The sequence below is a fragment of the Momordica charantia genome, assembly GCF_013281855.1.
Source record: "Momordica charantia cultivar OHB3-1 chromosome 9 unlocalized genomic scaffold, Mcharantia_2.0 BLBB01000009.1, whole genome shotgun sequence".
In the NCBI taxonomy this organism is placed as follows: domain Eukaryota; kingdom Viridiplantae; phylum Streptophyta; class Magnoliopsida; order Cucurbitales; family Cucurbitaceae; genus Momordica; species Momordica charantia.
Window position 1 is genome coordinate 8,222,729 of NW_028275167.1, and position 23,817 is coordinate 8,246,545.

Here is a 23,817-nt window from a genome sequence, read left to right on the forward strand (position 1 = left end):
CTAAATCGTTTTACTGTCGGTAAGCTCCCCAAGGTTAACACAACCTCCAACTCAGACGTGCACTCATCGGAATGGGAGTGGAATCGATCTCGTGCTCAGTTTAGGGTAGTGGAGAGAACTGGAAAATTGAAGAACGGTGTAAGTGAGAATGGTGGTGGAGAACTTGAAAGAATGGGATGATTTAAAATAGTAGAGAATGACCCTTATTTATACTAATGCAGTGGCCCAAAAATAGAACTTGAATTTTTTAAAATAAAAATGTTTTGGTCACCACGTGTACTTGAAAGGCAACCTTCTTCTCTACACCTACTACTTCAACCAAGTTTTTCATCCATTCACCTATCCATGAATCTCTCAAATTCATTTGTCATTCCCAACAAAATTTACCTTAAGTAATTGAGTGAATGACAAATTATTTTGTCAATCAGTGCATGGGCCAACATTTTTATTCACAAATATTGCTTATTGACTTAAAATTGGCAACAATTTTTTTTATACACATTGATCTCCTATTTTTTAATATAAAAAAGAAAAAATCAAACATTTAGTTCTAATAATTTTTTTTTCAATACGTATCTCTAATAAATATTGACAATAGAATAAGTATAATATTTATTTTTTCTTACCTCAAACGATGTATCAAAATTATGACTATCATTCATGATCTTCCCTTGTGTATCCTTCTCAAAAATAATTTGACTGTTTTCCTAATTGAAAGAAAAAAATCATTAAAAGAACTAAATATATTTAGGATCAATTGTTTGATATTGTAGTTGTGTGAGTGTTAACTGATTTGATGAAGAAGCTTTGTTTGACTTTACTTTTTTTTTTTTTTGCATCTTCTCTTTTCAAGTGAATCTTTCAATCGGTTACAAGGATGACCAATTGTAGGCTTTCTCTTAACTCCACGTACTTATACAATAGCACTATTATTGGTATATCCATATCATTTCTCTCATCTTTGCACTATTACCAACCAAACTTGAATCTTGTACATTGCCTAGCTGGTTAGTCTCTACAAAATTATTTCTTTTCATTTCTCTCCAAATCTTTGAATAATTGAGTAAACTTTTTAGAAGCATACCCAAACAACTTTTCATGTTCTGTGGCTAGTGAAGTAATTTGGCAAAAGTTACGACATAAGTGGTTGTATCATTTTCCATTTGACTCTTTAAAATTTCCATTAAACTCATTCATTGGATTCCCTAAATCACTTGAGTTATTGCATCTTTTGTCCACTTTTTAAAAATATATGTTGTAGGAATTCTTATCACATTCTTCTTATCAAGCACCTTAAGCACATGACTGCATAAAATACCAATGAAAATGAACTTCATGCAACTACATGTGACAGTTTGGGTTGAAGCATCATATCTGACCAACCAATGAAAAGATCTTTCAGGAAATGATACTTTATACTCTAATGTATCATTAAACTTACCAATTTTGTAGATATTACAATTAAGAATATCCATATACTCTTTTTGGAACAATTTAAACATCTATGGTATATAAATTTCTACCCCAATGCTGTAAGGTGTTGTTTGATTCATCTTGAAATCTGCAATCAATTTCTCATATCTTTGATCTGTTAACACTCTTTCATAATGTTCAAGAAAACGTAAAATGTCATAGTTGGACTTTAAATATTTCTTCAATACATTATTCATACTTTCACTTCGTTGTGTGTTTTTCATGTCAGCCGTAAAAGTATGTCGCTCATAAACCATTGCCCACTTTGATTGCAACTCAAACAAATCTTTCAACCACTTATTATATGTGAAGATTATACTTTTCTAGCATTTGTTGTCATGCTAACAACCAATGATCTTCATCTTCATAATCAAATACACAATTGTCAAAGTCGTGACTGAATTGGTTTAATCTATGAAAAACACATGACTCAAACTCTTAGCAGCATTCTGGAAAATATACCAAACACATAGTCGATGTTGAGCTTTAGGAAAGAGATCACATATTGCTTTAGCCATTGCTGCAGATTGATCAGTAAGAATTGTCTTTGATTGCTTTCCAGGCATTGCACCAAGAAAAGTTTCAAACAAACATTTAAAAGATTATGCAGTTTCATCATAAATTAAAGCTGCACCAAAATATCACTGATTGTTTATGATGATTCAACCCAACAAATGGTGCAAATGGTCGTCCAAGTTCATTTGTCCAATAAGTAGTGTCAAAACAAATAACATCTCCAAAAAGCTGATAATCACAAATAGAGCAGCGTGGATCAGCCCAAAAAATATTAATGATCATATCATCTTCATCAAGCTACAATGCATAAAGGAAATAAAAACTCCCCATTTATCTTTTTTTTTTAAATATTGTAATATGCTTCAGCTTCTTAATTTCCAAGTCTTGCTTTTTTCGCTCTTTATGTACATAATTTCTATCATCTTTATTCAAGAATCTCAAATGTTCTCTACCACCAACTTTCCTACTCATTAGTTTCATGGTTGCTTTAATTGAAATTCCTGATCTATCTGCATCATAAGTTGTCAAGAGAAATCATTAGATCTATTTCTACAATTTGTTAGAGGGTTGCTATTAGTCTGTTCACAATTAACAATTGTATATTACTGTTAGTTTTTTATAGGGCTGTTATTAGTATGTTCACAATTATATCTTACGATTAATTCTTTTGTTTGTATTTTGTTATATTCACCTGTTGGTCTATATAAACCACTGGTCATTCATTTAATAATGTAGAGAAAAATATACAATTTCTTCCTCCTCCGTTATTCTCTCTTCTAGTTCTTTCAGATATCATAACATGGTATCAAGAGCTATCATTTAACGATATTTTTTTTCTTTCTATCCTAGTCTGCCCATTATCATGAGCAACTCAACTCTATCTTAGAATTTGGATCAATCGTCTATTTCACAAGGAATCAATCCGGGTCACCATGTGACGACGATCAAACTTACGGAAAGCAATTATCTCCCATGGAAATTTCAAATTCTCAAAACATTACAAGGTTATCGACTAGATAACTTTGTTCTTTCGGATGATGAATCTCCAGCAAAATTTTTGCCACAATCTGGAGGTGTAGAAAGTTCTTCTACTTCTATTGAAGAGAATCCCACTCACTCGGCATGGATTCGCCAAGATCGTTTAATCTCCTCTTTGTTACTTGGCTCGATGACAGAAGAAGTTCTTCAAGAAATGCTTGATTGTAGTACTTCTCGAGAAATTTGGAAGAAAATTGAAGATACATATGCGACGAACAATCTGGCTAAAACTATGAGTTTCAAGAATCAGATGTAGACATTAAAGAAGGGAGGTATGTCTCTTAAGGATTATTTTTCAAAAAATGAAGAAATTGGCTGATTCTTTGAAAGCTATTGGCGAAAAGATTTCAACAAAAGATTATTGTGTATCTACTTTCTGGACTTGGAACGAATTATAATGCTATTGTTTATGTGATTATCGCCAAGTCTAGGGCTCTAACACTTCAAGAAGTTTATGGGCTTCTTCTTGCTCATGAGACACGTTCTGAACAAAATTTGGCAAATCTAGATGGTTCTACTCCTTCTATGAATCTTACCTATTAGGGAAGCATTAATAAGAAACCAAACTCATCTTCTAATGATCAGAGAACAAATAGTTCTCAATCTAATGCCAATAGAGGAGGTCGAAATCGTGGCTTCAACAACAATAACAAGGGAAATCGCAACTGGAATACCAATAATCGGCCTCAATGTCAACTGTGTGGACGATTTGATCACATTGCCCTACGTTGTTATCTTCGTTTTGATACTACTTTCCACGAGGCTAATGGACAAACTAATGGACAGAATCATGGTTCAAATACCTCAAACTCATATCAATTTTCTGGGCATCAGAATCCTTCAATGCAGGCTCTAATGGTGACACCAATTCTCAATATTGATTCGGGTGCATCCAATCACGTTACTAATGATTTTTCCAATCTATTAGTGAGTACTCCCTGCACGAATGATTCCAGAGTATTGGTTGGTAATGGTTCAGGTTTGTCTATTCATCATATTGGTTCTTCCAAACTTATTTCATCTGAAACTAAATCCTTTAACCTTCGTAACTTGTTACATGTTCCTAGTATTACAAAGAATCTCATTAGCATTAGCCAATTTGCTAAAGACAATGATGTTTTCTTTGAGTTTCACCATTCTATTTGTTTTGTGAAGGATCGTCTGACTGGAACAACACTTCTCCAAGGACGGATGCATGAAGGACTGTATAATTTTCAACTAAATTCATCCCAAACTCAAGACTTAATTCTACCTGCTTCTAAATATGTTGCAGATGCTTCTTCATATACTTGTTCTACAAACATATAGATTATGCTTCTTCATCAAATAAATGTATTACATCTAATATTGATCTGTGACATAATTGTCCAAAACATTCAGCCACTCCTATTGTTAAATAAGTCTTAAATGAATGCAATATTTTTGTTGCTCATGCTGTTCATTCCTTTTGTAATGCATGCGCCATTGGAAAATCAACTTATTTGCCTTTTTCTCATTCCCAAACTAATGTTGTGGTCCCTGACTCCCTTATACCTCATCGAATATGATCTTTGGGGACCTGCTATTAGATCTTCTCAAAATGGTTATTGGTATTACATGAGCTTTGTTTGATGTATTCTCTGGATACACTTGGATTTTTCTAACTTCTAAATCTGAAGCTTATTCTACCTTTCTTTCCTTTTTCCTTCAAAGCTACTAGTGAAAAACTCTTGGGAACTTCCATTCGTATGCTTCAAACTGATTGGGGTGGAGAATTTCACTCTCTAACTCCCTATCGTAAAACTCAAGGCATCACTCATCGACTTTCGTGTCCTCATACTTCACAACAAAATGGAATATTAGAACGTAAACATAGACATACCGTTGATATGTGATTCACTTTCTTGTCTCAAGCTTCTCTTTCTCTACAACAATCCTACATCGCATCAGTCCAATGGAAAAGTTGTTCGATACAAAACCTCTCTACTCTTTTCTTAAAGTCTTTGGTTGTCTTTGTTTTCCATGTCTTCAACATTATAATTCTCACAAATTACAATTTGGTTCCTCACCTTGTTTGTTCATTGGTTTTAGCAATACGCATAAAGACTATAAATGTTTAGACAATTCCGATCATCTGTATATTTCACGAAATGTTCATTTTGATGAACACTCCTTTCCTGCTGCAAAAGGTACTTCTATACCTCTCTCTACTCAAAATTCTACTGCCAACAATCAGATTGTTTCAAATTCATTACCGATTATTTTACCTACTCCTATACCTACTCCTGCAGTCATACCTACTACTGCACAACCCAGTCCACATTCTGCTACCTCTCCAATACCTAATACATCAAACACACTGCCCCATGACCCTTGCCATGTACATGACCCCACCTTTGTACCTACCACGCCAACAAACACCTCTTTATCTTATACATCCTCTTAGACGACCATCCCCACGATTCCCAATATTTCCTCTCCAAACATTTCTCCTCGACTTTCTCCACAAATCCCTACTACCCTGCTTCCTTTACCAATTGCTCCTTTGGTTTCTAACACCCATTCTTTGGTTACACGTTCTAAGAATGGTATCTTCAAGCCCAAAGCTCTACTCACTGAATATATTGAAGTTAAACCCACCTCTGTCAAAGATGCCATCCATTATCCTCATTGGTTTCAAGCCATGAAAGAGGAATACGCTGCCCTCCTCAAGAATAATACTTGGTCTCTTGTTTCTAAGCCATCTATCATCGAGTTATTGGTTGCAAGTGGGTGTTTAAAATAAAAAGGAACTTCGATGGCTCTATTTCCAGATACAAGGTTTGTCTCGTAGCAAAAGGATTTCATCAAGTTGCTGATGTTGATGTCGATTATACTGAGACTTTTAGTCCAGTTATTAAACCTATACTACCATCCGTGTGTTGCTAACATATACCCTGGCTAACGGTTGGCAGCATTGTCAATTGGATATTAATAATGTATTCCTACATGACATTCTTAATGAAGCAGTATTTTTGGCAACCTCCTGACTTTGTGACTCATGGTAACTCTCATTTAGTATGCAAACGACACAAAGCATTGTATGGACTTAACAGGCTCCTCGCACATGGTTTGACAGGTTGTCTTCATTTCTTATCTCTATTGGTTTTCAATGTTCGAAGGCAGATCCATCCTTACTGTTTCGACACAAAGGCAACTTCAAATGTTATATTCTCATTTATGTTGAGATATTGTACTTATTGGATCTTCATCTACTGAAATTTCTAATCTTATTGCTATGTTACACACTCAATTTGTTCTTAAGGACCTTGGTATTTTAAGTTACTTCCTTGGGATTGAGGTGTCATATCCACCAAGAGAAGGTCTGTTTCTTTCTCAGACCAAGTACATTACTGATCTGTTACATAAAGTTGATATGTTTGAAGCAAAATCTGTTTCAACGCCAACGGTAAGTGGCTCTGTCCTGTCTGCCTTTGGAGGAGAAAATTTTTCTGATGCACAACTCTATAGACAAATTGTTGAAACCCTACAATATGCTACAATTACTCGGCCGGAGACTACCTACAGTGTCAATAAGATATGCCAATTTATGCACAATCCATCCTTAGTGCATTGGCAAACTGTCATAAGAATCCTACGTTATTTGAAGGGGACTTTTTCATTAGGTTTACATCTCAAATGTCCTGCAAATTTGAGGTTAAGTGCCTATGCTGATGCGGATTAGGCAGCCAATTCCGACGATTGAAAATCAACTTCCGGGTTCTGTATCCTTTAGGTGGCAACTTGTTGCTTGGTGGTCCAAAAAGCAGAGTATCATCACGTTCTAGTACAGAAGCAGAATTTCGAAGTATTGCTCTCGCAGCCATTGAATTGCTATGGTTACAAGCTCTGCTCACTAAACTCAACATTAAGTGTAAACCCAGTTTTACGTTCAAGAACAAAACACATGTAGAATTAGATATTTATGTTGTGTGAGATTTAATCCTTAAAAAACGCATCGTGGTACAACATCTACCAGCATTTGCTCAAATTGCCAACACATTTACAATGCCACTGCCTGCTTCTTCTTTTCATCGGATTTGTTCCAAACTCAATGTTTGTGCTGCTGCCGACATTGGTTTGGGGGGGGGGGGGGGGGGGGGGGGGGGGGGGGGGGGGGGGGGGGGGGGGGGGGGGGTGAAGAGAAATCATTAGTTCTATTTCTACAATTTGTTAGAGGGTTGTTATTAGTCTGTTCACAATTGTATGTTACAGTTAATTCTTCTGTTTGTATTGTTCTATTCACCAACTGGTCTATATAAACCACTGGTCATTCATTTAATAATGTAGAGAAGAATATACAATTTCTTCCTCGTCTGTTATTCTCTCTTCTAGTTCTATCCGATATTATAACATAAGCCAGAGCTTTTTGAGCATTGGAAATACTCCTATTGATTTTTAAAATATGTTTCATTGGTGTTCTAACAAGGTCATGATTGTGATTTCTATTAAAAAAACACAACTTTATATTGACCATTCTATCCAAGCAAACATGTTATTTGAGCTTTACATCCAGTCTTGAAAATTGGTTAAGCATATGAAGTACTTTCTCTTCGTTTGTCTACTCGACAAAACCCTTCTTTTGGGCAAAAAGTATTGTTCTTGAAATCTCTCCATTTTTCTTTTCCTACTATGATGTTGTTTCCTTACATTAAAAACAACATTTCCTCCATAATTGACATAAAACTTACACACATCCTCCACATAACTAAACTTCCATTCCAAAAACTGGCTTTGCAACTTCAAGATGAACTTCATAATTATTAAATAGTTGTTGCCCATGTAAACTTGTATCTTCTATGTTCTCCATAACTTACGCTAAGAATTCATGCATATAAAATATATAATTAGAAAATTTTTATGCAATAACATATCAATGATTTTATTTTAAAAAAAAAAACAAAAAGTAATAACAACAACAATGATAATACCAAATTGAATTAATATTGTAATAATCATCAACAATAAAAATGAGCTCTTCTCATTGAATAAAAAATAAAGAGCTTACACATATTATAGATAATAAGAAATAAAAACATAACTACTTAACGCTATAATAGAAAGATAACAACCCAAAACTTAAGAAATCAATTATGTACTAAATACTCTTGAGAAAAGTTACAAAATTACAAAAGGCTAATTATGTACTAAATACTCTTGAAAAGGTTATAAACTTTCTTTTAACGTAAAATTGAAAAAAAGTTACAAACTTTTTTTAACATAAAATTGAAAATCATATCTCATCAATGTACACCAAAATATTTTACAATAACAGATTAATGATTTAAGAAACAAAAAAAAAAACAAAACAAAAAATCGATTTATCTAATTTTAGAGATTTGGAGGGTTTCAATAAGGATTTGTTAGCTAAGCAAGTTTGGAGGGTTCTTAGTGAACCAAATCTCCTTGTTTCCAAGATTCTAGCATGTCGGTACTTCCCCAACAGCAATATTCTGGATGCAGATTTGGATAACAAAGCTTTCTATTTGTGGATGAGTCTTATGTGGGGCAGTGAGCTTCTTATTAAGGAGCGTAAGATGCGTGTGGGTGATGGTAGTTCAATCCGTATGTTTGAGGACCCTTGGATCCCGAGAGAATCGACTTTCAAACTGCTTTTCCGAGGTGGGGTGGGGCGGAGCCGCTAGTTTCTAATCTTATTTCTAATGGGGATTGGAACGTGGCGGCGTTGTCTTCCTTCTTGTGTCGTGAAGATGTGGAAGTGGTTAAGAGAATCCTTTTAAGCTCTACCAATAGGAGGACCTTTAGCTTTGAAATTATTATAAGAAGGGGTTGTATAGTGTGAAGAGCGGGTACAAATTGTTTATGAAGCTAAAGTGCCAAAAGCAGTCATCTAGTGATGGGAGCAACAACAAGATTTGGTCAGATTTGTGGAAGCTTAACATTCCTTCTAAGATAAAAATTTTTCTATGGAAGGCCCTTCACAATTGTATCCCGACAAGGTCCCGATTAAGGGAGCGGGGCATCAAGGTCATACCTCTTTGTCCTATGTGTTCTAGAAAGCTGGAATCTGTTCAACATGCCTTAATGGACTGTCCAATAGTTGCCGCGATCTGGAATCGGTGTTTTCCCTAGCTTTCGTCGAGATGCTGAGGGATGGACGACTTGCTATGCTGCTGGGAGCATTTGTGTGCTTCGTTTTCAAGGGATGATCGGGACCTCGCAGTGATGGTTATTGTGGGCTTGTTGGAATGACAGAAACAATATCTGCCACAACATTCAAGTGCCGAGTATATCAGTCAAGGCAGATTGGATAGTAAACTATTTAGAGAATTTCAAGAGGGCTATTCTAGGGCGTTTTACAAAGGGTTTGTCAAGCAAAATTGGGGGCTGGAAATTAGAAGATCAGCGTGATTTCTTACCTTAAACGGAAGGAGCCATCATCAATTGTTATGCTGCACGTAATCTGACAGAGGCTCAAATCGGTCTTGGGTTGGTGGTGAGATTTGGGCAGCATTTACTCAAGTATGCCTTGCACAATTCTATTGGGAGGGTACTCCCCTCTGATTGCAGAACTGATGGCGGTTCGGGAAGGGATTAGGCTTGCTGTACGACCGAGTCTTGGATGGGTGGTGGTTCTCTCAGACTCTTTGGAAGCGATCAATCTTCTTCGTGGGAGAGTTGTCTACCATTCAGAGACTGGTTTGTTGGTAGAGGAGATCTTGGAGCTGGAGAGTCATTTCTCAAGTATTGATTTCCTTCATGTAAATCGGAAGCATAATACGCTGGAAGATAGCTTAGCCAGACATGCGTCATTGTCCAAGGCTTCTCGTTTGTGGAACTCTCCTTTTCCTTTATGGTTATTGCCTTTACTGATTGATTCTCAGTCTACTGATGCAGCCCAAGAGGCAACTGGTTTTTTCTCTTAGTTAATGCAATGTCTTTTGAGTTTCAAAAAAAAAAAAAATCGATGTATTGCTTAGATCAACATTAAAAAAAGTTATAAATTGTGATTAAGAAAACTAAAAACGAATGATAAATGAAAATATTTAAGAGGAGAAAAAATAAATAATGAAAATATTGACAAAAAAATATATAAAAAAGTAAAGAGAACCAAAAAACTAACTCACTTGTTCAAAATCAGTCGTTCTTTATTCTCGATTATTAAAATTTGTTGATGTGTTTGTCACGTTGTTGTTGTGGACCTCCCAATGTAAAAAAAAATTCATTTTAAATTTTAAAGATGAGAAATTTCTCTTCTTTCACTCACTCTTATAAAAAAAAATTTAAAGATGAGAAAAAACCATAAATGATAAGGAAAATAAAAGACAAATCAAGATTGTGTAACTTGTCATCGTGTAACTTGGATATGAAAAGTGGAGGAGATGTGTTCCAGGGACGAGAAACGTCAAATGCATTTTGAAAAAAAAAAAATAGAAAAATCTCAAAAACAACGCATAACAATTTACTATTGGGTCATGTCATAATCAGGAGCATAATGGTTCTCAATCTTCAGCATTCAAGTATTTTCCTTTTGCTAATTTGGCGTTAGTTTAGTTGATTAGTATAATTCATATGGTGTTAAGCTCTTCTATCCCTATCTCTTATTCATTTATTATTGTTACTTACTGTTTGAAGAACTTACGGATGATCGATTTATCTATATATTTTTCCCAACAACATGGAATGTGAATCAAAACCCATGTTTGAATTGAAATTTAGACACCGATGGAAGTTCTTCCCCTCTAAATCAGATAGGTTCATATTTGAAGAAGTTTTACAATAAGTTTTTTCAAAATTGACTATTTGTCATTTTGTTAGAGGTGTTATAGAAATGTCTGCGATTGAGTAAATAGCTCGACGAGCGAATGGATTAGATCAAATTGTAAAATAGAAAAATTTGTACAAGTTATGCCACTTTATAGAAAATATATTAGGTATATATTCTAAAATCAATCAATGTATGGCCAATGGATTCAAGACATTAAGCATAGAGAAGCATAAATAGAACATTCATAAACATTCAATCAAGAAAACTAAACAATGCATAAAGTTCAATGACTACATTAACCTCTAAGATAAGATATTTAGCTTCTCATATTCATTATAAAACAATAAAATCACAACTAGAATTCCGTAACAAAACTAGAAAAATCAAGGGAAAGGAGAAGAAACTATGTTCCGCATGTCGATCATCCGTTCCCAAAGCGAGCTCCACGATCCTGAACCTTGAAAATCTCTTTTCTAAACTCTCCATTGGTCTCCTTGCCCTCCAAATTGGCCAAACATTGATATTCGAAACCTCAGCTACCAACCCTATTGTTGTACTTACAACTCTATAAAGTAGTGCGTCCTTACATTATTGAACCAATAAGTAATGTTAATGACATTGGTGATTGAAACTTCTTAAAATTAAAATTAAACGTGCAATAATAAGAAAATTGGAGATCAAACATTTACCATCATCCGATGGCCTTCGACAAAATAAGGCAAAAGGAAAAACTGGGAAAACGCAAGGAACTGTGAGTTGCAAAAAACCGGCGAAAGAAAAATAGCGGATTTTTTCTCTTCTTTCATGGGGTTTTAGGAAAAGGGTATGCACCAAAAGCATTCAACCACCTGAAAATTAGCTTCTTGAAATGGTTTCTCTCTCAACCTGGTTCCGCTACATAGCCCACAAGCTCGAGTACTCCGTCTCTCTCAGTTGGAAGGTCTTTCACTTTCTCTCTCTAACCCTATTCTTTGATTTTCCAGATGGGTTTGCGGAATCACTGTGATTTTGATTCATATGTTGTTGGCTGTTCTTCAATAGCGATTTTCTTTAGTTTCAGTACTCAATTTGAGCTCCTTTACCTGCTTCTGATTATTCTTATGGGCAGCATTATTTGAATTTCTTTACAATAATGATATTTCTTGCACTGTTGTTTGTCATCAGGCTTTGGATTTTTGTTTTTGTTGAGATTTTAGATACGTGTTATTGGGAATTTACTTCCACAAGTTGTGATCTCAGCTCGCATTTGTTGATTTTAGCGTTTTGGTTTTCCATCACCAATGAGTCTTATGGATTTGTCCATTGTGTATAAGTTCTTGACAATTGCTTCTCTGGAAATCTATATGTCTTTACTAACGTTGTAAGTTGACTGGTTCGTCATCATTTTTCTGTTGGAATCTTGAGCATATTCTTTACGGAACAGTCAGTAGAATGCTTAATGTTAAATCTTGGTTTGTTAGTCTGTTTTATTTATTTTTATGGAATAGGTCATGTTGAGGCAATTAGTAAGTGCATTGAATCCAGGGAAATTTAAACCGTTTTTCAGTCATCATTTTTCTTTTATTTACTGCCCTTGCTCGAGGCAGTTTTGGGAGGAAGTTTTAATTGTGTTTTTGGCTAGAGTTTTAATTTTCCTCCCAGTGATAGGGACATCAACCCTATATTGCTGTTTGGCCGCTATTTCAATAGAAAGCAGAATTTATCTATTTATTTCGAATAAAATTATGGCTTGAGAAAATAGACGAGTCTTTCAAATGGAGAGAACAATTCTTCTGAGTTTCACCATATTCTTTGTTTCATGGCTTCCTCTTGGAATCCTCCATAATCTATATTTTCTTTAATTACTCTCTCTCTCTTTTTTTTTTTATATCAATGCAAGTTGAAGTTGGAGAGTTTGGTTGGTTATTGGGTTTTTTTTTTCTTTTTCTCCTTTTAGGAGGTTGTTTCCTTGAACATCTTATATCTTTTTATCTATTAATGTAAAGTTGTTTCTTGTTCAAGTTGAAGTTGGAGAGATTTCTTGTTATCTCTTTTGGCTTAGAGTGTGGGAGGATGTTTATCTCCTGTTTTAATTTTCTAAATTAGTATTATTTTTAGTTTCTTATAAATAAATACTTTGAAGTTTGGGAAGTTTGAGCCAGCCAGGACTTTCTATGTTGAATGAGTGTTAGCTGCCGGTGACTTATAATTAAACCATGTGCCAGGAAAAGCAAATGGTGCATATCTAATGTCAGTTCCTGAATATTCATACCGTACTTGCTGGATTTCTTAGATCTTCTGATTTCTCTATCCAATTACGAAATCTTAAGATGGTTCATCTCTCCATTCATTTTTAATGCATTCTCTTTCTTTTCTGGTTAGCTTGTAGTTATTTCTCAGTTGGGAAATGTTTGAACTCTAAAAGGTGTTTGATTGAGCAAAAGTTTTGTTGTGATAGATTTTATAGGAAGTCTTGAGGGAAAGTAGATGCGTTACTTTTTGGATATCCTCAATCCTGCCTGTGAACTGGAATGATCTGAATCTTGCGTGACAAGTGGAATATTTGTCCTCGCTCTTGGCATCAGAGGCATATCTGATTTCTATTATTTTTTTCCCTTTTTCCTTCTGTACTCTTAAATACGATCTATGATGTTACATTCTGAACAATTTGGTCACTTTTTTAAAGATTTCAACTATTTTATATAAAAAATTACAAGAAGAATCCTTACTATGATGCAGAGCTATAAAGGAGGTCAAATTACTGACAGAGAAGTTGGTGATGCTGTTTGGAAGAATTTATTTCAGGGGAAGCTCACATACCTACATTGGACTAAAGGAGAGGAGATGACTCCGACTGTAGGTGGGCAAGGAGGGACGCTTCTTGTCCGCAAACTACCTGCTGTAGATCCAACGTAAACTTCGTCTTCCTCTTAACATAGAAGAATCTATTCTCTTTTTCTGAAACACCCGTTTCCTATTTTTGTCATAGATTTCAAATGCTTAGCAATTTGGACATTTTAATTTGGTTCTTATTAATAATATTGGTTAAATTTGATCATCTGAATAAAGTGAAGTCAGTCCCCTACCCCACTTTTTCTGTTCTATTATTATTGTTTGATGAGAAACAAACTTCATTGACAAAAGAGAATGTAATTCAAGGACCAATGATTACAAAAGAGGTTAGTTTCTATACACGTGGGGAGGAATGAAGTAAAATAATATTCCAACTGTCTTTTCCTCTTGTATTCAATGTGGCTACCACCTTAAAAAGTGATGGTCCAAAAATAGTTTTTAATTTCTCCCTTTTACATCTAATGGTGAAAAAGTGGCAGTTACATATTAAATAACTTCTTCCTCTTAAAAGATCCTTCTGCACTCCAACCAAATACTTCAAAGCACTTGCATACCATATAAAGTATTTGAACATTACACCTTCTTTGAACTTCTAAAACTCCAAGGAGTCAGGCCTTCAACCACAAACTCTTGAGTGCATCAAAGGAAGGGCCATTATTAGTAGAGAAACCCAGAAACTTTGCCCATGGAGCTGCCACAAAAGAACAAAAACATAAGGTGGTCGTTTGAGTTTTCTGGACTATTTTTGTGAAGGAAGCACCAACTTGACTTAAGGTAGAAAAAATTTACACTTCTTTGGAGTCTTCCACTTCCAGAGATATTTGCAAAACAAGGTGGGGAGGATGAGATCCTTTTGAGAGGAAAAAGAGAGATTTAATTGAAAAACAACTGGTACTGTCTTGCTTCCAAACTTCCCCTCCATGAACAGAAGGTTCTGCTATTGAGGATTATCACCGGAGACTCCCACCCTCCATCTCTCTATCAGAAGATGGCCTCTTGAAAATTAAACTCCAGTTGCTGTTCTGTTCATCCTAAACTTTGTTGGCATTCAATAGTTTGTAACCTTACAAAATAAAAAGTCTGGGATGCAAGTTTTTGGGAAACTATCCTAAATCAGCCACGTCATCTTACTCTCAATAACTTCTCTCCCTAAAGCAGAAGGTTCTTCTTGAAAATGATTAGGCCACTTTGCTAGAGGATTCAATTTCCTCTCCATGTTTCTCTATCACCAAACACCCCTTCCTCTCAGAACTTGAGGAAGAGAGGTTACCTTCCAGTTGCCATAAAGAACAAGGATCTAGGAGAATCTTCAAGAGGTAAATAGAATGAGAGGAAGTCTTTCTCTTTGATGAAATGTTGAAGTAATACCCAGAAATCCGATTGGTTAAGGGAAGAGATTAACTTGAACCCTGACCGATTGGATTAATACCAGCCACTATAGACATCGAGAATTTGATTTTTAACCCTAAGGTTGCCTTGGAGGCTGTTAGTTGTTACTTGGTTAGGAAGATTAAGAATTTTTTCCTTATCCACCACTGAGAACAAGAGGACATTGTTTGTCATTGGGAGATTATCGATTTGACTTTTACATTTACCAATTGAGAAGTCTTCCATACGGTTATTACCCACCAAGAGAAAAAGAAAAAGGAAGAGAGGACCCCTTGCCTTAGCCCTTAGCTTGCCTTGAATCTTTCTCTTGCTCTTCCATCAACGATTACAAAATAGGTGAATTCTAGAAATGCTGTCTTCAATCTAACGTCTCCATCTATTGTGGAAGTCTCAAGGAAATTCACTCTACCTAGTGAGCTTGAATATCATCACCTCCTTTTTCTTACATCCCACTCATCAACTACCTCGTTTACAATCAGAATTGGACCAAGTATTTATCTTCCCAAAATAAAAGCTGATTAGTCGGCAAATAAAGTTTGAGGAAGAACTCCTTTAAGATGATCAACCGAGGTTTTGGCTATGATGTGATATATCATAATAGTTAGGCTAACTTAGTCTATATTCAGGCACCTTTAATGCATTCTCTTTTTTAGGATTAAGGGCTATGAATGTTTCATTAACAATAGAACCCTTTTCAACAAACTGATGTTTCATTAACAATAGAACCCTTTTAAACAAACTGACAATATCTTGGAATATGCGAAGAAGTCAAATTTGAACATGTTCCACTCCTTTCATAGAATTTACCATTATGTCTGTCTCATATAGAGGCTTTGTTTTTACTCAAATTATCCACTGCCTTTTTTTATTTTCTCTTCAGCAAAAGGTCTCCCGGGGCAACCTCTTTCCAAAATAGAAATAAGATCCAAGACAAATTAAAGCCTTAAAGGTAACCACTTTGTAGCCTCATTCATCTTTTGAGAAAATCACAAAAACTAAACTTCTCTCGATTTCTGTATTAAAGACTAAGGAATTCTCTTGATTCAAGCTAATTTTAGAGTTGAAGTTTTCCATTTTCCTAACCAACATTATTAGGTGGAAAAAGGGGAGATTCTTGTCACCATTTAGATTCCATATCTAAGCTTACTCTTCTTTGCCCACATCATATTTTTTTTTGGGAATAAGTTCTTGTAGCTTGATTTAAACGAAGTTCAAAAGGTTCTCTTCTCAGCTCCATGGACAAATCCTTCAAAATCTCAACTTTATCAAGGTCGCCAATTCTGTTAAACAAGCACCATTTTTCAGTTCAGATGTGGCCAAAATGCTCTCGGTTTCTATTTTATGACGAACACCCCATTTTTCCCCTTAGCCTTTGTATGAAGGATAAACTTGATTTTCGTGTAACAGCCAACAGGGATGTTCTTCCACTACAAAATGAAAATGCTAGGTATTTTCACATAATTACTATGCCTAGGTATTTTCACATAATTACTATGCCTAGGTATTTTCACATAATTACTATGCCATGGTATGAACTTATAGCATTAAAGGAATCCTGGCCAAGGGTTAAATGGCTCCTTTGAAGAGAGGAGTTTTTACAATTTTGAAGCTTTTTCTCAATTATTTCAATTATGGACGACCAAAAGGAGAATAAGCAAGGGTTACCATTGAGAGGAAACCCTAAATAAGACCTTGGATGAAACTTTCTTGCAATCACAACTAGAAGCCGTGTTCTTGAGGAGAAGTAGAAAACAAGTCTTATCAATAGTGGAGAAGAGGATTGTATTATGCAAATTGGAGGTGATTAATATTCAATGAAATTTTAGTGGTGTTCTCTTCTAGATTGTTCTGAATCCTCCTTTTTGAGGGAAAAGTCGCGTTCTTTGGTAGGTAAACGTAGATTCTTTGCTTCTTCTCTCTTTTTTTTTTGGGATGTTTGTGTTCTTTCATTTATTTATAAAGGTTTGATTTCTCACTAAAAAAGTGTACACTAATGAGAAAGCGATGACAATAGCTATTTCTCATTAATTATTTTGATAACTCCACTAGCTATGACTTTTTTATGTTTTTGTTACCTTTTTATATGTTTTCTTTTTCTTTCTCCTTTTCACTCATTTTGGAGTTTGTATGTTTGAACAATCTTTTTCATTTTCATCCGTCAATAAAAAGTTTGTATCTTGTTAAAAAAAATTATAATTATAGCATACAAATGATTGTGAATGATTGAAGAGCCGGATTGTCTAGTCTTTGGAGGAGGGTGATTTCCACCCTCTGCCTTTAGATTGTTTATCTCAAAAAGCTGGGTGGTCGCTTGGCAAAGGAGGGCTTTTCTCTACAAAGTCTGCTTTTTTGAAGGCAGTAGACTGTAGCTCCTCTTTGAGATCCTCCTTAATTCCAGCTATTTGGAAATTTACAGCTTCTAAGAAGGTTAAGGTGTTCCTTTGGTCCTTAGCCCATAGAAGCCTGAACACCCATGAAACTTTACAAAAGAAGTGCAGCAGGGATGTTATCCCCCTCGGTGTGCAGCCTTTGTCTGATTAGCAATGATAATTTAGATCATCTTTTCCTCCAGTGTCAGTTTGCGAAGAAAGGGTGGCATTTCCTCTTAGACTTTTTTGGGTTATCGGTTTGTCTCCCCAATCAAATAGATAGCTGGCTCTCTGAAGCTCTCCATGGGTGGAACCTTCCTAAGAAGACAAAGTTTTTATGGAACTGTGCTTCGAGATCTCTTGTGTGGCATCTTTGGTTGGAAAGGAATTCTCCTGTTTTTTAAGATAAGTCCTTTACTTTTGACATTTTTTTGTAGGAATGTACAGTATACCGCCTCTTGGTGGTGCATCGATTATATGAAATTCTTTTGTAATTACAACCTTTCCATGGTCATGAACAATTGGAAAGAGATTGTCTAGCTCCTTGGGTGGGGTTCTCTCTACCCCAGCCCTTAGGTTCCCTTTTGTTTTCTATGGATTTCAACAAAGTTTCTTACCTAAAAAAAAGTTTATCTCCCTTTTTTGGGGCGTTTCCTTGTCTATACCAGTTTCTGTCTTTTATCCACAAAAAAAAAAAAGAAAAAAGAAAAAAAGAAAAAGGGTGGTGATTAAATTTTTACTTTCTTTGTGAACAAGATAACCTTTTGTTATAAAGGAAAAAAAAAATTCTCAGGATACAAGCCCCCAATGGAGCAATAGAAAAAGAAAAAAAAAAGAAAACAAGAAAATGACTGTCTCGACGAAGAGCAATACAATCTGATTGAATAAGGAGCATTAAGAAAGTAAAAAACCACCAACAAAAAGCCCAAGGATCAGCTGAATTTAGACTTAAACCCTAAACCAATGGGGGGTGATTAATATTTGAAGAACTATTTCCAATATAGAAGCCTGTAATGAAATTTTGGTGGTGTTCCCTTCTAGGTTGTTCTGAATCCTCTTTGAGGGAACAATCACGTTCTTTAATAGGATAGAGTTTCCGCTTCTTTTTTTCTTTGGCCTGTTCGTTTGGTTTCACTTATTGTTAAGGGATGTTTGGTTTCTCATTAAAAAAAAAGTGTATACTAGTTAGAAGCCTAAACACTAGCGATTTCTCAAATTTGCTCCCAATCATTGCGAAACTTCTGATTTTTTTAACACCAAAATTTTCAAAGGGCAGTTATGATTGTATAGGTTCTTTGGAGGGGGTCTCCTCGACCCTCTGCCTCTAGGTTGTATGCCTTTTTTTTTGGGCTCCACGTCTTGAAGAATGAATTCTCATTGTTTATTATCAAAAAAAAAAAATGTGAATAGAAGACCACACATGATCTGCTTGAGTAAATCTTCAATGCAATTGGGAACACCAGATAAACCTTAAACCTGAAACAATCTATTCAGCGTTTTTTTAAGATTGAAAGGACACCTAGTAAAAAAATATATTTGGTTTTCTTCACCTTCTCAAAATACCACACCAATTCGTGGTATATCATAGGATGTTGTTTCTTAACTAAGGATTTTAGTAATTATTGGCCTTAGACTAGACTACTTTATGTAATCTTCTTGGTCTCACTTTTTTATTCCCCTTTTGTTTAAAATAAAGTTAATTGTGTCATCAAATCGAAATATTGTTTTTTATGTAACAATAAAATAATTGTATTTTTGTCGTAGTTCCAATTCTTATTTTCTAGACAATGCCATCTCACAATGTCCACCTTTAGGTTGTCCTAATTTTCAAATTTGATTTTGTTATGGCTGAGTCCATAGATGAAACTTTTGTGGTGATATGTTGGTGTTTTAAACTTTGGAGCATTTTGTTTTGAATAACTAATCAATGTGATACCATGTAACAAGCTTGAACCCGATCCTTTGACACAGACATGTAAACATGTAATATATATAGTTCCCTGCTGGTATTTTCCTTTTTGTCCATATCCAATCAATAAATTTTCTATTGTACAGGACATGAGCTTGTATAAAATCATCTCATACAGTATAATGATGATTGAGAATTGTTTATGATGGTTTCAGAGTCGGACTATACTTTAATGCTTGATTTTGAGCTAGTAATTAACAATCATTACCTTTTAACGGGCTGAGATATTTGTTTCACAGGAGAGTTTTTGTTGGAGATGTTGTGGTAGTAAAGGAACCAGAGAAACCACAGAACTATCTTGTGAGAAGATTGGCTGCAATTGAAGGTTATGAAATGGCATCTACTGATGAAAAAGACGAGCCTTTCGTACTCGAGAAGGATCAGTGCTGGGTGTTGGCAGATAATGAGAAGTTGAAGCCTAAGGTATAATTTTATGACATTCACTAAGAATATGGCAACTTTCTTACACTATGGATAATTTTGTTTCAGCATTGGTATTGGTCTCATCTCATATGATGGGGTACCCTTCTGGCTTTGGTCATATCCTTTTTTGGTTTTTTTCCATTTAAGATTTATTTATTTTCTTAATTATGGGATTTATGTAGCAGCTAATGCCATTCCAACTTCATTCCATAAATTTTTGTAGAGCTTTCCTGGTTTTGCTTAGAATATGCCTTTTTTTTTACTATAATATTTTAATCCCTAAACTACCAAATGTTCCATTTTATTTTCTGAACTTTGCATTAAGAAACCACTCTAGTTTATGATGGGATGATGTGATGGAAACCTTAGATGTTTGGCAGGTTAGAGGAAGAGCTTTGCTTTGGAATATTTGGAGGGAGAGAAATCAAATGGGTTTTGAGGACGTTGCGGTGTCTTTTGATTTTTTTTTTCTTTAAAAAAAAAAACGATAGGCTTTCACTGAGAAAAGATGAAAGATAACAAATACAAAGGGCAAAAAGGCCCAGAGGCAAGAGGCATAGAAAAAGACAGCGCACTAATGGAGTCCAAAGGCTAACTATACAAGGAGATCCAATTCAAAAAAATAAGGCCTAGAGAGTAAGAACAAAACTCCTTAGAAACTGACACCCAAACAGAGGTGTTAAACCAGCAATGGACCACACCATCTTAGGCGACCGCTAAAGATCCTTGAAAATCCTTTTGTTCCTTTCCAACCAGAGTCCCCAAAGCACTGCTAAAAAACCCACCATCAAAAAATCCTCCTCTATCATATCTGAGCAACCCCCAGATCTAGCCAAATTAAGCTGGAACAACTGGAAGAAGCAATCCCAAATAGTTCAAGAATACTGGCCATTCCATAACACATGGTTTAGGTCTTCAACATCCTTCTTGCACAACACACACCAAAATGGCCCCACCACCATGGAAGAATGCCTTAGGATGCTATCCAAAGTGTTCACTCTGCCAAGTAAGACTTGTTAAACAAACAATTCTAACCTTCTTTGAGATTTTCATCTTCCAGAGCATAAACAAGGCAGGACTCTCACTGGTAGACAAGTCGCAGCAAAGGTTTAGGAAAAACGCCTCACAAGAGAATACCCCACAGAATATCGGGAGTCCAAAAAGGAACGTCCCTGCCTCTTTAGATTCTTTTACTACTAGTGTTCAGCTTACTACATCCTTGTGGTGTTTAAAATACAAGAAATCCTCCTTTTGTAATTACAGATGATCCTTGATTCTTCAAGATTGGAAAGTTTTGATTCACTAGCTTTTTGTTGGGAGGAGGCTTTCTCATCTCCTGGAACTTAGGTTGTTAGTTTGTTTCTTGTATTTATAAATTTGGTTTCGTATCAAAAAGGAAAAAAAACATCTAGATGCCTGAAATAGGATGCTTGGGATTCTTATTTCCAAAGCAAAAGGCTTATTTGTTGAAAGGCAAATTCGAATTTGAACAGGCATCCCAAAATCTATGGTTTTCAGTGTGTATAAAAAGTGGTATTGGGAGAGGGTGGATAAGAATATACATCCAAGATCATCACAAAACAAAAAAAAGTTCATCAGATGTGAGAACAAATTTGTTTCCTATTTATTCCTCCAGTTTTGGTTTAGTGTTATGATTTGATAACTCTTGTAATCTTCCTCACAAAAGTGAAGTTCTCTCTTTTTTTACCCCCACCCTCCTGTTCATCAATTGGCAGGAAGCAAATGACAGTCGAACATTCGGCCCAGTTCCAATGTCAGACATTGTAGGCAGAGTCATATATTGCCTACGAACTGCGGTCGATCATGGCCCAGTGCAGAATAGGTTAGCCCCTCTACTGTGTAGGCTGCTCTATAAAAGGAGTGCAGAAGTGTTCTTGTGACTGAATGAGTTTTGTTATCTGACTGACTGAGTTTTGTGTTGGTTTACTAGTTATTTTAGCATGAGAAAGGATTCGCCAGTATTGGAAGTCGAACTGGACGTCGATGAGATGGCAAAAAACCACAAGGCCTGAAAGAAGCAAGTTATAATCTGGTCTGTATGTAACCAATCAATCTCTTTTTGCCAATTTTTCATTGCAGATGAACTCCAAATTTTTCAATGGATTTGGGGATATTTGAGTTCCAATTGGGTTGGTTCTAATCTTTGTTTACTACCGAAGCATGAAAATGGCCTGTAACCATCCATAAGATTTTACCCATATTCAGTTTTACTTCTCAGACTTAGCTTCTAAGAAAAAGAGAAAAAAGCAATAAAATGATTACTGCTGCTGTTCTACTTGCCTTGACATTAGCCTGGGAATTTGGTACCATAGAAGTTAATGTTAGCTATGAATTCTTTTGAAAAAAAATGTTTGAAATATTGTACGTTAAAAGGCACATTTAATCCATGTACTTTATTTAGGTCATAAACTTTAGTTTGTAATGATTTAATTGTCGTACTTTTAAATTGGTGACAATTTAGCTTCTAAATTTTAGCATGTAATAAATTTTTAGTCCTTACCATAAAAGGTCTCATCAAATTTTAGTGTCAATTTTTATCATATAAAGATAATTTAGTCTTTGTAATTTATAAACACATATGATTTCTTATTAGTTCATCGATCTACTTATATAAGAAACTTAACAAAAGTTTATATGGTAGAGATTAAATCGTTACAAATTTTAAACTACAGGAACTAAATTATTACGTACTAAAGTTTAGAAATTACATTGTTATATATTTTAATATAGTCTAAATTGTTACAAATTAAAGTTAAAGGAATAAAGTAGAATCAAAAGTATTTTTAACCTGTATTGTAACTGAGGATGTGTGGTGGCATCCTAAGAAAATTCCTCCATCTGGGTCAATCAAATTTCTGCATGGGAATAAAAATGAGTTGTTATTTATCCTTTTCTTTTGCAGCTTTATTATGCATAAAATAAGAAGTTATATCTTAATTAGTTGATAAATTTGTTATAATTAAAAAAAATATAGCTGAATTGAAATAATTAGAATTATAAAGAAATGAAATACAGTTATAAAGGAGAGAAGTTGGTGAGAGAAAAGGTGAAGAGAGAGTGCATGTAAAAGTAACAAGAAATAGAACTTGTGTTATGAAAGATTTAAAAGTTAATATATATATATATATATTTGAGAGGACCTCTAATGAATCATTTTCATGTTTTGTTTTACATGTTAAAAGTGTTTTTATCTATATTTCAAAGGTGGTTTTTGAATCATTGAATTACTAAAAAAAAAATTATTGATTTCCTAAGGTTATTGAAATGTTTTATTGCAGGTTAAATTATAAAAAAGGACCGTTAAAATTTACCTTTCTTTTTTACGCTAGTGTCATATCTACCTTCAACTTTTAAAATAGTTTAAAAAATTAAATACTCTTTCGTCAACTTTTCTATAAAAATAAAATGGAACTCATAAACTATGTGATTAGTTTTAAATATGCTCCTACTTTTTTTATTAGTTTTCTTTCAATCCTTAAATCTTTAAAATTGTTTGAAAACAATCATTCTACTATATTCTCCATTAAAATGAAGACAGCTTGTCACGTTGGAAATTATGCCGAGTAGTGAGGGAAGTAGGTTTGGAGATTTAAAAGTTGGCCAAAATTTCGTTGTTTAAAAGGGGCAATCATACACTATGATAAAAAAAAAAAAAAATGGTAAAAATAAAAAACCACGTGTCGAAGAAATGTGGGGTCTAGAGGAAAAGCTTTGCAAGAAGACTATATTCATGAGAGAAAATTTATGGAAAAGTGGGAATCGTGCACAGAAGCTAGGAAAAAAAAAAGACCAGCGGAGGAAGACAATTTTCATCTTCAAATGTAAGATATTTATCGAGCAATTTGTGGTCTCTAGGTTCAGGTGTCTTGAATTTCTTTGTTAGCCCTAATTCTTGTCCATTGATTTTGTTCGTGGTCCATGATTTTCTTACCCAAACTTTTGTTTTCTCTCATATCCTTCGATCAATTGCGAGAGGAGGAACGATCCTTTTGCTACTTCTTCCGAGTATTTATAATTGGACACATCATTAAGTTTCGTTT

The 23,817-nt window shown here is 34.8% G+C and overlaps 1 protein-coding gene and 1 pseudogene across 1 annotated transcript; one reads left to right on the forward strand and one right to left on the reverse strand.

Moving 5' to 3' along the window:
* Positions 1–1,023: 1,023 nt before the first annotated feature.
* LOC148208902 (protein FAR1-RELATED SEQUENCE 5-like) lies at positions 1,024–9,353 on the reverse strand (annotated as a pseudogene).
* A 2,096-nt stretch (positions 9,354–11,449) lies between these two features.
* Positions 11,450–22,062, forward strand: LOC111023476 (mitochondrial ATP-independent inner membrane protease subunit 2). The gene is made up of 5 exons (XM_022300919.2): positions 11,450–11,714; positions 13,493–13,665; positions 19,573–19,756; positions 21,493–21,599; positions 21,708–22,062. The coding sequence occupies exons 1-5, from the start codon at positions 11,643–11,645 to the stop codon at positions 21,787–21,789; spliced, it is 618 nt and encodes a 205-aa protein (XP_022156611.1). The 5' UTR covers positions 11,450–11,642; the 3' UTR covers positions 21,790–22,062.
* Positions 22,063–23,817: the final 1,755 nt, after the last annotated feature.